A 14,506-nucleotide genomic window follows, 5' to 3' on the forward strand; every position below is an offset into this window, starting at 1 on the left:
TCCAATCTAAACCTCCCTGGCACAACTTGAGGTCATTTCCTCTCATCCTGTTCCTTTTTGGGGAGCTGTAGAGAGTGGTAAGGGCACCCCTGAGCCTCCTCCAGCCTCTCCCTTCGAGCTGGACCAGGAAACTTTGAAGGCTTGATCCATTGAAACGACGACATCCTTCAGCAAAGAAAACCTATTAATTATGCTGTTAATGCCAGACCATGGGCACTATGAATCCCTAACAGCATATGAATACAACTAAGCCACATAACTTTATAGCTGTCAGGTTCAATATGAACTCGGGGGTTGTTAAAATATAAGCCCTAGCAATCACTGTAAAATGGTTCTTGGTGTGTTCCTGTGCATGTGGCGCACACGAGATCATGTGGGAGGCGATCTGCCGGCGCTCATTGAGAACAACCTGCACGGTGCGATTACGGTCTCGCTCCTCCTCATTACCGCAGCCCCTAGAACCGCCACTGCCTTCCCGGCAGCTCTCCCGCTGCGGAGCGGTGTTCTCCGTGCCATGCGAGGCCAGTCCTCGCTGTCCCGGCATTGCCCGGCCTGTGTCACCCCGGGACGCCGGAGGGGCGGTGCGGGGCGGTGCGGGACGGACGGACGGACGGACGGGAGGCTGCAGGCACGGCGGGCTGGAGCCCTCAGCCCGGCACGCCCAGCCCGGGCGGAGCCTCAGGGCCGTTCCCGCCCCGCCCCCTCGCGCGGCCGGATTGGCGGGGAGCGGTGCCAATCGCGCGGCGGGGCGGGGCGCGCGCGGCGGCCCTTGGCGCTGAGGGGGCGCGCGGCTCCGGCCTCTGCCCGGGCCGATCCTGCCCCGGCGGTGCCTTTCCCGGCGACCGCCCCGCTCCTTGCCGCTCTCTCCTGAGTCCCGCCGCGAGCAGTCAGGGGCCTCCTCCATGCGGGAGAAGAGGAGGAGGAGGTGGGAGCTGCTCGCCGGCCATCCCCGGCGCCCGGCAAGTCGGAGCCGAGCCGCCGCCGCGCCGCTCCTGCCGCATCTCCCCGCGGCGCGGAGCCGGCCCTGAGCTCTGCCCGCCGCGCCGCCCCCGGACCCCTCCTCAGACTCTTGCACCCACCCTCCTTTAGTCTTCCCAGACCCCTCCTCCTAGTCTTCCTCCTTTTTGTTTGTTTTTTTTAATTCTCCCCTTCCCCCCCCCCCCCCCCCCCTTCCCCTTTGGTTCTCACCCTGGCTGCGAGCAAAGCGTCTTCATGAGCGCAGAGGATGTCCGGAAAGCACTACAAGGGGCCTGAAGTCAGTTGTTGCATCAAATATTTCATCTTCGGCTTCAATGTCATTTTCTGGGTAAGTGCGGCCGGTTTCGTGTCTTCCTCTGCTTCGTCCTCCTCCTCCTCCTCCTTCCCGGCCGCCGCCGCTCCCGGGCTGGGCACGGCCGGGAGCGACCGGGACGTGTGACAGCCCGGCGTGAGGCCGCGGGGCGATTTTAGATGGAGTGCGGGATGAGGCCGGGGGTGACTCCGACCCGACCGCCCCGGCAGCCCTTCCCGGGAGAGTTGTGGTGCTGCATTCCTCCACCTCCCGAGGGTGCCGGTTCTCTTCCCTTCCGGCTCCCCTAATTGCTTTTGTTGTTAGTACGAAGCGGATTTCGTGCCTTCTTTCCCCCTCCTCGTCTTTTCCTTTTTTCCTCAGCTTTGTGGTGGGAGAGGAAGGGAGCAACCAGGCACCCAGGCCTGGAGAACGAATTGATCTGCGTGTTTTCACACTGCCATCCCTGTTAGTTGGAAATAACAGAAAGGATCGCGGCTCAGGTTCTCTGCACAGTGCTGTTTAATGATTTCACAATGATGAAGTTATGTATGGCACGGGTTTATTCTGATTATCTGTTAGCACATAGTAGTAGTAGCTGTAATAGGATGGAGGAGGGGGGAAACGGTATTTGCACCCATCCCTAAAGTGCAAGCCTGTAGGAGGCCTGTTTGGGCATTTGTTGGGATTCCTGTCTGCGCTGCTTGATCTGCCTGCACAGTATCTTGTTGCACCATTCCCTACCGGCTGTGGAGTAGGCAGAACTGTACAGTGAAATGTAACCTGCCTGTAACAGTACTTCTAGCATCTTCTCAATGTGTTGGATTTGAAAGAGAAGCAGGTCTTTTTGGATGTTCATGCCAGATTTTGTAACCACAGAGGGGGAGGTGGGGAAGGGGTTGAGGATTCTCACACATGTGTGAGTGATAAGGTCTTCTCATTGCACAGAATGTTAAAGTCAGGTGAAGACTTGTATGTACAGTTCCCCTTTTTACACGAGGTGTTCCACAGAACAATGAGAAACGTGCACAAACCCAGCTTCACAGATTCACGGACTATTCTGAGTTGGAAGGACCCACTAGGATCATCGAGTCCAGCTCTGGATCAAACCCAGATGGTGTGGGGGTGTTTCTGAGGGCCTTTAAGAAGCAAGTTGAATGCATATCTGGTATAGAGGCTTGTTTGGACTAGAAAGGAGAGCTGGGGAAAAAGCCCCAACACCACCTTGAAGGTTGTGGAGGAGGGTGGGAAGAACAGAGGAGAGAAACGTTTTGAGCAGTGCTGAGTTTCTGATTGTCCCCTTGGGGAGAACAGAGGTCGGTGGTTCCATGGATGGCAGGAATCTACAGCTAACATCAGGTCTTTGTTCCTGGTAATAAACATATCCGAAGAAGATGTTTTGAAAGGATGGGAGTTTTGATTAAGTCCACTTTTATACTGTATTGCCTTTTCTTAAACAAGAAGATATGCTCCCAGGTGAAGCTGGCTGTGGCTTTGTGTCACTGTTTACTTGGCCCCAGACCAACCCCTGCAGATGAACCCCAGGAGGCTTTCTGACCCTAGCACAGAGCTACTGTGATTGTACTCTTGGCTCAGTTTTCGGTGGTTGAGTTTGCCATGGTTCTTTGCCCTTGTCTGTTTCTTTGTTTTGATTCTGCTGGGCATATGTTGCTGTGAACACAGATATTTTTTAGCATTGTGCAAGTAGTGTGAGGAGCACTTGTGTGCTGTGTCCTTGGATTGAGAGAGGGAGATTATGGTGGAGTACAGATAACCATGTTAACTTGCTCTTTCGGACCCTGTCAGTGTCTCAGCAGCTCTACATCCTGTGATTTCCTTAATTTTATTCTCTGAAGGTGAATGTGTGGATGGTGGGAGTGGGGAAGTGCTTATGTTTTAGGTTTTCTGTAACTAGTGTTTTTCTTACTCCTGTGTTCCTGAGGCTGATGCAGTGTAGCTTCTGTGTGATGGCAGATGTGCCTATGTTATAACTGAATGGGCCAAAGGCTTTATACTTCTGGAATGCTGATCTGAAAGCCTAGAAAAATATAATTGTGTATCACCCATCTGCCATGTGCTTGTTGTGAGGCCCTTGCTTGCAGATTTCCTCTTTTGCAAAAGTCTTTAATTGTCTCATTTGTGTTTCTGGCTAAACTTCTTGAAGTACTGCATAAAGACCAAGGACTTTGAGAGTTTATTAATTTCTTTAGAATGTTGTAATCTCTTTATGAGAGAGCCTGCATTTGTTTCCATGACTCTCATGATTTGAAGTGAAAACATAGGCAGATACTCTTGTTGAATACAGGTTAATGCTGTTTTTACTGAAGTAATAGCAAACTCTTCAATAACTGAGCCTGAAAATGAAAATGTAAATGAAAATTGTAAATTTGGTTGGTTGTTTGCAGAAAGTGATAATCAAAAATAGCCGCTAATGCAGTCATTGTAAATAGATTGAAATGATGAAGAGGTCATCATATTATCCCCATGTCACTTCCCAGCATCTTGCAAACAGAGCACACCTTGTTAGGCCTTCTAGCCGAGCATTATTATACAGTGGTTTTAACACAATCTTTTAAAATGTTAATGTAAACAAAAAAAATCTCTATTCTGCATCATAAAACAATGGACTAAAAATAAAAGAGAACTGAGTTGGAAGAGTAATGATTTTGACAAGAAAATTGTCAGTGCTTTGAATAGAGGAATATTACAGATCTGTTGAAATTATGCAGGGAATGATTGTACTTGCTACTTAAACTGAAGTTATTACAAAAAATCTGAGGCTTTAAATACCACAGATTAGGGGCAAAATAAATGGCCAGACCTTTTTATTTATTTTTTTGTTTTGTTTTGTACTGGTCAGGTATTTCATGCCTTAAAAACCACAACAGAATTATAATGAATATGGGGAAAATTGCACTCCAGTGTTGTGTGTGTAGTTGTGACTAAAGGTGACAGAATGCTTTTTAGGAGGTAGCTCTCAGGCTTGCACCACCCGAGGTAATGTGTTCTTACCTAAATATGTGCTTCCTACTGTTGTAGAAGACAGTAATACCTGCCAAGTATATGCATAATTAATGTTCTAGATATATTTGCAGGCTTAATTTCTTCTGGCACTTCAGTGCTAAAGTTGGTAAATACTCTGGAAATGTTTGTTCAGAAAAGCTTATTTTATGAGACTACTCTGTTGTTGTGGAAAAGGACAGCTCACTGGGCAGTCACCGAAGTAATATTTAGGAACCGAGAACTAACAGGCACAAATGCACGTAAATGTAAAGCTGAAGTCAGTAGTGTTTCCCTTGGCTGTGCTGCTGGTTGTGCATCAGGGCACTCACCTGTGCTTCAGCCCCACTGCCATTCTGCACCACTTGCTCCGTGTGCCACCTTTCCTGGCTGGCAGCTGCTGCAATAGACACTGCTTTTTCATGAGCCGTTCTGCTCTTGTCTCCCATAAAGCAAAAAGCTGTAATATGAGGTAACGGAGAGCACTTTCCTGCACTCAAAGCAAGCAAACAAATAATGCCTCCTTCCCCCTTTGGCTTCCATGTAGAATGATGTCAAGGTGCAGTGCAAAAGGTCAAAGTAGGCCGCCCTGCTTCACCAAAGGCAAGAACTTTTTCACCCTCTTTCCCCTTTCTTTGAGAAGACAGTTTTAGGCTGACTTTTAGTTCCAAGAGATGGTTTTAATTGTTCTCTGTGCTTTTTTTATACTTGATGGAAAAGCTGGATGTATACTATTGTTAAGGTCTAAATTTCGATCCACACTTGATTCCACTGATGCGAGTCTAATTGGAAAGATGTATAAAAAGCACTGACACCTCAGAAACTTTTGCTTTAGCTGGTGATTCACTCTAAGTTATGAGCTATGCTGCAATTATACATCGACATATTACGAATCATAGCTTGTGTTTTAATTTGCTTGGCATCTGCTGTATTTGATGGCAACCGTATGGGGATCTAGATAGTCTTCTGAATTACAGAAAGGTAGCAGGAAGAAAATAAAGTTATGTAAGTGTGTTACAGGAAAAGTGTTGGACAAGTGCACTGAGCTTTAAAGGACAACCAATAGATTGCTTATTAAATTTTGTATATTGTTGGTAGTTTGTTTTTCAAAGGGGGAGAGGATAATTCTCTGATGTCAGCTGGTTTTCAGATATGCACAAGGAAGTTTTGATTTTCATTTTTCCCTTGCCACAGTGTTTAAAAAAAGCCCCAAACAAATCAATGTGAAGCTTGTTCTGTGCAATTTTGAAATGCATTCTGTAGCATTTGATCTTTAAAACTTTGTATTGGGAGGATGTCCTTGCAGTGGAAGTGGAAGCGTTCTGTTAATTTCCTACCCCTCCCCTTTTTATGGTCAAATGACTTTTATATTTTACATTTCTTCATCGCACAGATGAAGCTGTGAAGAAGTACTCCATTGGTTTGTAACAGTAAAAGGCAGGGGTGTATATATTGATGAAATAGATCCATTATTGTGAAGTTGGCATTCTTGAATTCCTCAGTGTCTATTTCAGCAGATGTAGCCTCAGTCTTTCAAATGCATATAAAAATTCAGTAACTGCTGGCTTTGGGGACTTGCTTCAGATATGCAGAGGTCATTCTTAGAATAATTTTTTTTTGCCTTGTGTTCCCTCACAACTTTGTGGTAGGCTGTATAACCGGTAATATAAAAAGAAATAGTAGAGGAACATGGGAGAAACTATTTCCTTTCTCATAAATATTTGTTTTGCCAAAATTAGGTGCTTATAAATGTGCTACTTTTAAAGTTATTTGATGTTTCTAGTTTCTAAAAGATTAAAGAAGTGTAAGGGAACTAGAACTAGAGAAAACCCATTGTGATTAATTGTGTGACTTCTCTTGTTTGATGTCAGTGTGCTACAAGAGAATGTTACTGGAACTATCATGTACAGTTTATAGACTTTCCTTCAGTGTTAAAGATGAATTTGGTAAATATATTTACCAGTCTTTCACCTTGATTGAATTGTCACAGTACGTTTTTTTCTGGTGACACATCTATCTCAAAGTATGACGAGTCAATTTTGAACTTCCAGTGTCCCAGTCAGAGAAAAGCTGATCCATGTGAATAGCACCCAGAGCACAGGCAGCCCCAAAAGAATACTTCTGTGAGTGAAACATCTTATGGATATTTGTGTGTGGAGAGAAGTTAGCACTGTTCCTAATCCTGTTGCCCTGGTTGCATGTTGATAATACATCCATAATAAAAGGAACAAATTAATGTTCTGCAACACTGAATTTGAAGGTGAACGTGCTACCTTAATTTTTATAAGGCAGCCTTTGCACTGTGAACTTTTTGGTGTATGTATTAGGTATGTACATATTCAACTGCAGTTTATGATGTAATGGACATGCAGGGAAGGCATGAACGGTTCCAGGTAAGAAAGGCGCTTTTTTTCTAAATGGGAACCCAGAAGACACATTCTTGTAAACAGACAAAAAAATTATATACAAGGTGCAGTTGATGTAGGATAATAATCAGAAGGAAAATGTGGGAAAGTTTTTTTTGGAGGGGGTTGGAGATGTTCAGGGTTTTTTTTTTGTTTTTGTGTAGAGAGTAGCAAGAAGAAAAATGTAGGGAAATTCTCTGTTCTCTGCAGTGGACAGGAGTTTGAAAGTATGTATGTAATCTGTTATTTAAGAATGCTTCCTAAAACCCAATTCTATAGATTACAGTAATCCTGATGTACTTCTCAGTGAACTTTAATTTATTCTTTATGCCTTAAACTCTGTAAGATGCAAGTTAATGATTAGTAGAGGATGAGAAACTTGAGCTTACAGTTAGTGAAATATCACTTCCTTTATTTTTTTTTTTTTGAGTCCCATTCCTACAAATAGACATTTTGAAGTCTATGTTGAAAAAGAAATATAAACTGGTTTTGGCACCAGAGTTGCTACAAGTTATAAATTTGGAGCAAGCTGATATGTTGTTAAGTGCTCGGGCTAAATACTTCCAACAGTTCATACTCCATTAACCAAAAGCAGTAACCTGTGAAGATTTGCTGTGGGCATTTAGAATATAATGTTTTGCTTTAAATTAAAACTGGAGGTGGGAGAAAATGTTTTTGACCCAAAAAAATTACTTGATCTAATTCTACCAGTTAGGAAATCCTGGTCTTAAATATAGTTCTGTAGGGGAGCCCTGTTTTTGCTCAAAATACACAGGATGCTTCTCAAATGCATGGCTGGTAGCCTGTCAACAGGATTGCAGTTATTTGATTGATGTAGACAGGAAAGCAAGGAGCTGAACAGCTCATGAAGTAACCTAGCTCTGTTAGAGATGACCCAGAAGTCACTGTCAGCATGAGCCATAAAAGTGTCTTCCAGTATGGTAGTATTTTAAACTTTTTCATATCTGACTTTTCCATTAGCTTGAATTTTATAGTGATTTTACTTATGTACAATTCGTCTGTTTCTCATTAAAAATTAGCAAATACTGTTACAATGCAGTAAAGAATTAAGACAAAGCTTATCCAGTTTTTAATGAATATACTGAATTGCTGTTTTATGGTTCAAAATCCACCTACATTAGGCCTTAAGTGAGTAAAGAATGATCTGTTTCTATTTAATTGTACTGTTATATGAATTTGGAAAACATCCCTTTTTTTGATTGTGCTGCTGCTCCTGCCACAGAATATCCTGTCTTGTGATGTAAGGCCCCCAAAAAAACCACTTGCTGGATGAGACTCCTGAAAGGGTTTGCAGTTTTTCATGTAATCTGAGTTAGATGCACAGGCAAAATACTGACAAGATGTTTTCAAGAGGTCAAAACAACAAAAAACTTCACTGGCAACTTCAGAAAATCAGAGAACTTCGGCAAAAGTTTAGAGCAACATTCACTGAACATAAAACACTTCACAAAGCCATTCAACTTAGCAATTCCAAGCCTGTCTACTTTTAAGTTGCTCAGAACTCTGAGAGAGTTAGAAGAAGAAAGAGGAGGAGAGAAAGGCAGAAAAGATATGGAAAAGAACACATATAGCTACCCCTCCTGGTTCCAGCAGTGTTCAGCTGAGAGAAATTCCAAGAGGAGGTAGGGTAAAGACCTCTGCTTGCCTCATGCTTCAGTTTAGTACCCCTTGGCTTTCCTGGGCCCTTCCTCCAGGTTGGACTTAAGGTCATCTGGCCCCTCTGGGGCTAGACTGGGGCTCCAGGGCTGGGGTGTGGAGCATAGCATGTGCTGTGGCAGGGACTGGTGGCTGCTGTGTGGCTGGGATACAGGCTCAGAGGGGAACGTGTGTGTGCAGAGCAGGATATCACCTCTCTGGAGCAAGGCCTGACCTACCTATTCTCCCACACATGCATCCAAAATACTTTGAGCCAGCAGTCCTTCCAGTCTCTCCCATGTGGTTTTCTGTGGATACAGATATTCCCTGATTTCAGCAGTATTTTGTGCAGGTGTAAGGGTTGGTGTGGGTGGATATCACTGTTGGCACAGTGCTCAGTGTAGCCGCTTCTGTAGCGTACGTGGAGATCTAGAGCAGTTAAGCCTTCTCCGTATGCTGGCATTTAAAAATGTCACTAGCACACTGAGGCTTGCAGTCGGGGTGCTTGATTTGGTATCAAACTCTGACTCAGTGTGATCTCATATAACCTCCAGATGGCCTGACGTGCAGAGATGCTAAAAACAGCCAGATCCTACTCCTTTATCTTTATAAACTAAATGAGGCTGTAGCAGATTTATTTTAATACACATCAGTCTCTACATCAGATTCTTCAGCTAATGTTTCAGCTTTCCAGTCACTTTCCTCTGGACAGCATTTAGAATAAGTATTTCATCACACACAGAGGATCTTATGAATGAACTGTCAATTTCTCACAGAACTGGGAAAAATCAATATGTCTCTTCAAGGCCTTGAAAATCCCTCCGCTCCTAGTGAAAGCTCTGTTACATCAAATCATATTGAAAGCCATTTCAAGCAACATTCCTGATGTGTGGTGACAGAAGAGCTTTATTCCTTTTGCAGAAAAGCAAAGAAATATTATGAAAACACTTTGTGTACCTTTTCTGTACCTGTTGCCTCCTGGTTTTCCCAACAGCAAAACTTCTTACAGGGAAAAAATAACCAAAGAATTATAAGAGCTTTTGCTTAAATAGGTTCTTTCTCTTCAATAAGCAAGTAATATTATTTCAATACTTTGTAGTATTGAATTTAAAAAAAAAGGCATTAAAAGAAGACTAGATGTCTTTAGATATGTGCAATATTTTGGATTCATAGAGACTTCTGTTTTGCTCACTTCATCAACATGATATTGATGGGTTATAACCTGGGTATGTCTGCTGTCATTGCTCTGGTAGGCTGCTGTTAGAGTGTGCTGAGTGTGGAATAAGTGGTACTGCAAGGATGCTTGCAGTAACTCAGCCTGTGGGGTGTTTCCTAGTCTTAGTAGATTATGTTTGATAAGAGTCCGGCTTAATTTTTGTTGATTTAGGGGCTAGTCTTACATGACACGGAACATTATTTTGTGTAGGTTTTTCTCTGTGTCAAGAGGGCAGGTTCTCTCAATTGAGCTCTGATGCCCCAAGCAAAGGTGCAGCAGCACTGTGTGTGGGATGTCATCCCAAGCAGATCCACCTGGTGCCTGTCATTTTGGCCAAGCCTGCACCACAGGTTCTCCCTGTTGGATACCTTAGCTTTGCTTACCCATGTGGGGCAGATACCCATGTGAGGCTGGGTTCTCTGTGCTTCCCTCTCACTGTACTGCATCTCATCTGCTACATTCTGTTTTCCAGTGGGCTGTGATTTAAAAATCTTGTGATTTAAAAAGCTTGAAGGGGGTTCCCTCTATGTGCTGTAAATGTTTTTTATATGATAGCAGAGACACTGAGGAAAAAAGTTCCCAGATAATGTATGGCAAGGGTTTTGCTTTGTGCTGTGCTTAATTAACTATGTCAACTTGTGAAAGGTGTCTCTGCAATGCCATGTGATTGGAGTGTTTCGAGACTGGAGCACGGAACTCTGAAATGGTGACATTTCAAAGCAGTGGGTCCTCCCAGGTAATGAGAAGGGTTGCCCACTATCCCGGGCACCTCCCAGCTTGGAGTATACTGGGGTGTTTTACTGTGCACAGAGCAAGGGCTTCAGATCTTTTAATTTTAATTTTTGTCATTTAAATATAAAAGCCGAAGGATTCTCTGTTCCATGTGGGTAAAAGATAGCATTTTGTAGAAATTGTCTTCCTGACTGCCAGTTTGTGTGGGTATATGTTTAACGGAATATGTGTCAATTCAGTCAGTCCAATAATAATAATAAAATATATAATTAAAAAAGAAGAGGTGAGACTTGTAGACTCTTTTCCAAGAAATTATCCAATTAATTTCTAGATAAAGATGCATCCATCTGGCTTGTCAAGACTATAATACATACATACGTGTGTGTGTGTGTATATATATGTGTGTATATATATGTATATGATTGCAGTTAAAAAATATGTAAGGTCCAGTTTTTAATTGATATTGCTTGATATCACAACCATTCTCTTGTTAGTTTTTCATTCTGTGCCCATTAAGGGGGGATGTGAGCTGCTGCCTAGATCAAGTTTTGGGTTTTTTTTCCATCTCTGAATGCCTAGGAGGACCTGTTTCTATTGCAGGGTCACTTGCCACTTTGGTTGTGGGAACCTTTCAGATTGGTTTTCGTGTGCAGCCTTGCAAATTCTGATATCAAAACGAGAGTGGGAGGCTGCAAACAGCTGAGGCTGGCACAAGGCTGCAGAGGCACGTGTGTTAATGCAGCTTCAGTGGACCAGCAGCAGTCAGGTACCAGATCTGCCTGAGAACTTTCTCATCTGGGTCAATTTCTATTGATTTGCTGTTTGGTTCCAAGAATGAAGTGTGGGAAGATGGTAGGACCAGCTCCTCCTTTCCCTGCACAGATCAACTTAGTGATTGTACAAGCATGTCTTGTTTCAGCTCTAAGTGAAGTGGTTTTGGAGTATGGAGTACACAGAGGTCTAAGACACGGTGCTGGGTCAATAGTTAGCTCGCTCCAGTGAGCACTGTTATGTAAGTGCTACCCCTTTGGTGAACTTTGTTCTTCACTGTTTTTGGAAGAGTTATGGTGGTTATCTGTTTACTCCTGCTTGCTCAGTGATGTTAGAGAAACAAAAATCAGCGGTTGTCTTCTAAGGTTACTGTAATGTGAACTTAATTTGAACTTAAGTGGACAGCTCCATCATTTACCTCTCTGGTTTCTTTTCCTTCCCATAAATGTTATTCCTCACACTGTGCCACTCCCTCTAATGGTGCTAAACTTCCTTGGAGTGACCTGCTACATGGGGTGGCAAATGACCTCTCTGAGATAGTTTGTCATATTATCCATTCCCAAGTAATGTCCTTTCTGGTGGCTTGTTGCATACAAAAGGTTTGTATGCATTGAGTGCTAGAGATACATTTAATGTATCACACATTTACACGCGTGTAAATACATGATATGTACACAAAATAATGCAGTACTTAAAAAGTTAATTCTGATTTGGTATAGCGGAGTTTATTAACTTATGTACCTAAAAGCAGGACTTGAAGGGACTGGAAACCCATTTAGCTGCTGCTGCTGCATGGAGAGGAGGACTTTTGCTTCCTCTAACTGTATTCTACTGCTCAGCTCCTGCTGGGAGCTCTGGCATGATCACAAGTAGTGTTCCCACTTCAGCTGTGTGAGGCTGGGTGTGGTTTGAAAACATTGCTTTCTTTTTGTATTCTTTGTTTTGAAAATAGGCAAAATCACTGCCTGGGTAGTCTGAAAGGTTTGTGGTGATATTTGAACCAATGTTTTATTCTGCAGAAACTTTTTCATGCAAATAAGTGTGTGTTTGACTCAGGAACATAAGCCAGTTACATTTTTACGTGGTTTATATCCTTTTTGGCTTCTGCTTTCCTACATTTTTCCTAAACCACTCATACATGTGGGAGAGGAAGTAGCTCCTGAGCAGATACAGCTGATAACTTTGCATCTTAAAGAAAACCAACCCCAGTCCTGATAAGACTGACACTCAAGGGTTTGTGCCACTGTAGCAGGTGAATGAATTGTGACTCCCATCTGGCCATTTTAGTTGCTTTGAATACTCTTCTCTGCCCCATGGATTCATGATTCCATCAGCTGTCCTGCAGTGGGGCTGACACCTGACAGAGGGGAAAAGGACAGCTGTGGGCTGCAGTAGCTTTTTTCTTTGACTTCCCCATCCCAGAAATAGGGGTGTGTGTAGGATTTCTATTGAACTGCCTATCATCCAGTATTTTATATATTGTTTTAGATATCATGCCTGTTAAATGACAGTGATGAAGTACTCCACTTACTTGTGGTTTTCATGTCAATAGCAGGTCACTACTGCTTAGAGAAATTACCATGCCTGTTGTAAATATCCTATTTTAGTTGGTTTTGCCCTCCTTTCAGTTTGTGCTGTAGTCCAGCTTGCAGAGGCTGTCCTCTCTGTTTCATTCTCCAAGGCAGCCCTTTCTGTGGCTCTCCATGTATCTGTGTCTGTTCTTACACCTGGAGTAGAAAGCTCACAGGAGCCTCTGCCTAGTCACTGTCAGGCTGTGAAAGAAGCAGTTTGTGGGCTCTGTTACTGGAGTCCAGCCACATGACCACAGGAAGGTAGGAAGGAGAAGTAAAACCCCAACACTGGCTGGATTTTGTACCATTTTATATAGTACTTGTTCCTATTTGACAAACAGCTTTGCTCATAAACATGTGTACCCCTTCCAGGGTAATGTGCAAGCATCTCGTTGTGAAACAGCAGGCCTCATATTGGTGCAAGACCTCCCAAATAACACCTGTGGGAGATGATCCTTCTTTAGTTATTGTGTCAAACAGTAAGTCTGGTGAATATCAAAGCTGTGCACATAGCTCTGGCTCTGCTGTGAAGATTTTCACGTTTCACAGCAATTTATTCATAATTGCTGCAGGACCGAGCCACGTAGAATCAAGTGAGGTAGAACGGATGAGGCTATTTTAGAGACCGGCATGTTCACAGATACTTGAGGCATGTGCTGTGTCTCCTGTTTCCACCACGTGGAAGGCCTGTTGCTGTTGAAGCACAGGATCTCAGTGATGTTTTGTGGCTGGAGTACAGGACTGAAATTCAAATATGCTGGTGATTTTTGCTGCTGTATGAGTTAGAAGCATACTGTAAAGTCCTAAGTACTTCATGCTGAGAGTTGGTAGGACTCCTTTTTTATATCTTTGGTGATGCATCAGAACTCCAATGAGTATTGCATTTAAATCTTCTTAGGGTACTAGGATCAGATTTTCATTTATGCTAAAAGGCTACCTTGTTCCTACCTGCCACTGTAAAATGTCCTTAAAATGACTGCAGGTGATATTTATGGAGCAGGGTAGAACACCTTTAATGTAGCTGTGTTGTCAAAATTGCTCAAGTGAGCTCCTAGCTTGAGGAGTTTGAAGGAGACTTTATAGGATGGAAGGGTGGACTTTGCTTTGTGGGTGTGATTTGACTTCTGTGTAAATGATAGTGAGAAGAGAAACTTCCAATTTTTCACGCAACAAAGAGGAATGGAATGCATGCATTTGTTCATAAAGCAGAAGGTGTTTAAGAATGTAAGCTTATAAAAGTGAGAGGGTAGTAATATTTTGTCTGAAAAAAGACCTCTCTTTTTTTCCATCTCCATCTTTCTTTCTGGGAAGATACTTTTCTGCAGTTATTGTTGTTAAAGGGCCACTCTTGTCATTATTTCACTCAGTTTTGTTAGTAGACCTTTAGTTCAAAAACTTTGTACCTTGGAAAAAGAAACACAAAGCAAACCAAAACAAACATCCATAAATTTGTTTCAAAATTCACAGAAGACAAACTGTGGATCAATTATTCAGTGCCTTCCCTCTCCCTCATCCACTTCCAGATATGTTATTAATTTTGCATGAGCTCCCTGCTTGGCCCTTCATGCACTTAAGAGTATAGAGCACAAAGGCTTTCAGCACTGTAAATGACTGGGCAATTACTACAACCCTCTGCATAAGGGCAGATCCTGTTGACTTCAGTGGGAATCACTTGTTGGCAGATGCATAATTGTTTTTCAAACAATGTAGGTTTAAAAAAAATAAAATGAAAAAAGGGAGGATGTGTGAGAAAACCCAATGAGGTTCCCCAAATGAAACACTGAAGAAGCATTCAAAGGAGTTGGAGCAATTACTTCAGTTGCCTAAGTAGTTAAGACCGGGCAAAAAGGGTGATAGAATGGTCTAACCAAAAACTCTGGCAGAGAAC

General features: G+C 43.0%; 1 protein-coding gene across 2 annotated transcripts in view; it reads left to right on the top strand.

Annotated features, from left to right (window-relative positions):
• Positions 1–792: 792 nt before the first annotated feature.
• Positions 793–14,506, top strand: part of TSPAN5 (tetraspanin 5) — an 83,038-nt gene continuing 69,324 nt past the window's right edge. For both annotated transcript variants that reach the window (XM_062493000.1, XM_062493001.1), the window contains exon 1: positions 793–1,306. In XM_062493000.1, the coding sequence (XP_062348984.1) occupies positions 1,226–1,306 (81 nt within the window). In that variant the 5' untranslated portion in view covers positions 793–1,225. The remainder of the gene's footprint in view (positions 1,307–14,506) is intronic.

This window comes from Cinclus cinclus, chromosome 5 (assembly GCF_963662255.1).
Source record: "Cinclus cinclus chromosome 5, bCinCin1.1, whole genome shotgun sequence".
NCBI lineage: Eukaryota > Metazoa > Chordata > Aves > Passeriformes > Cinclidae > Cinclus > Cinclus cinclus.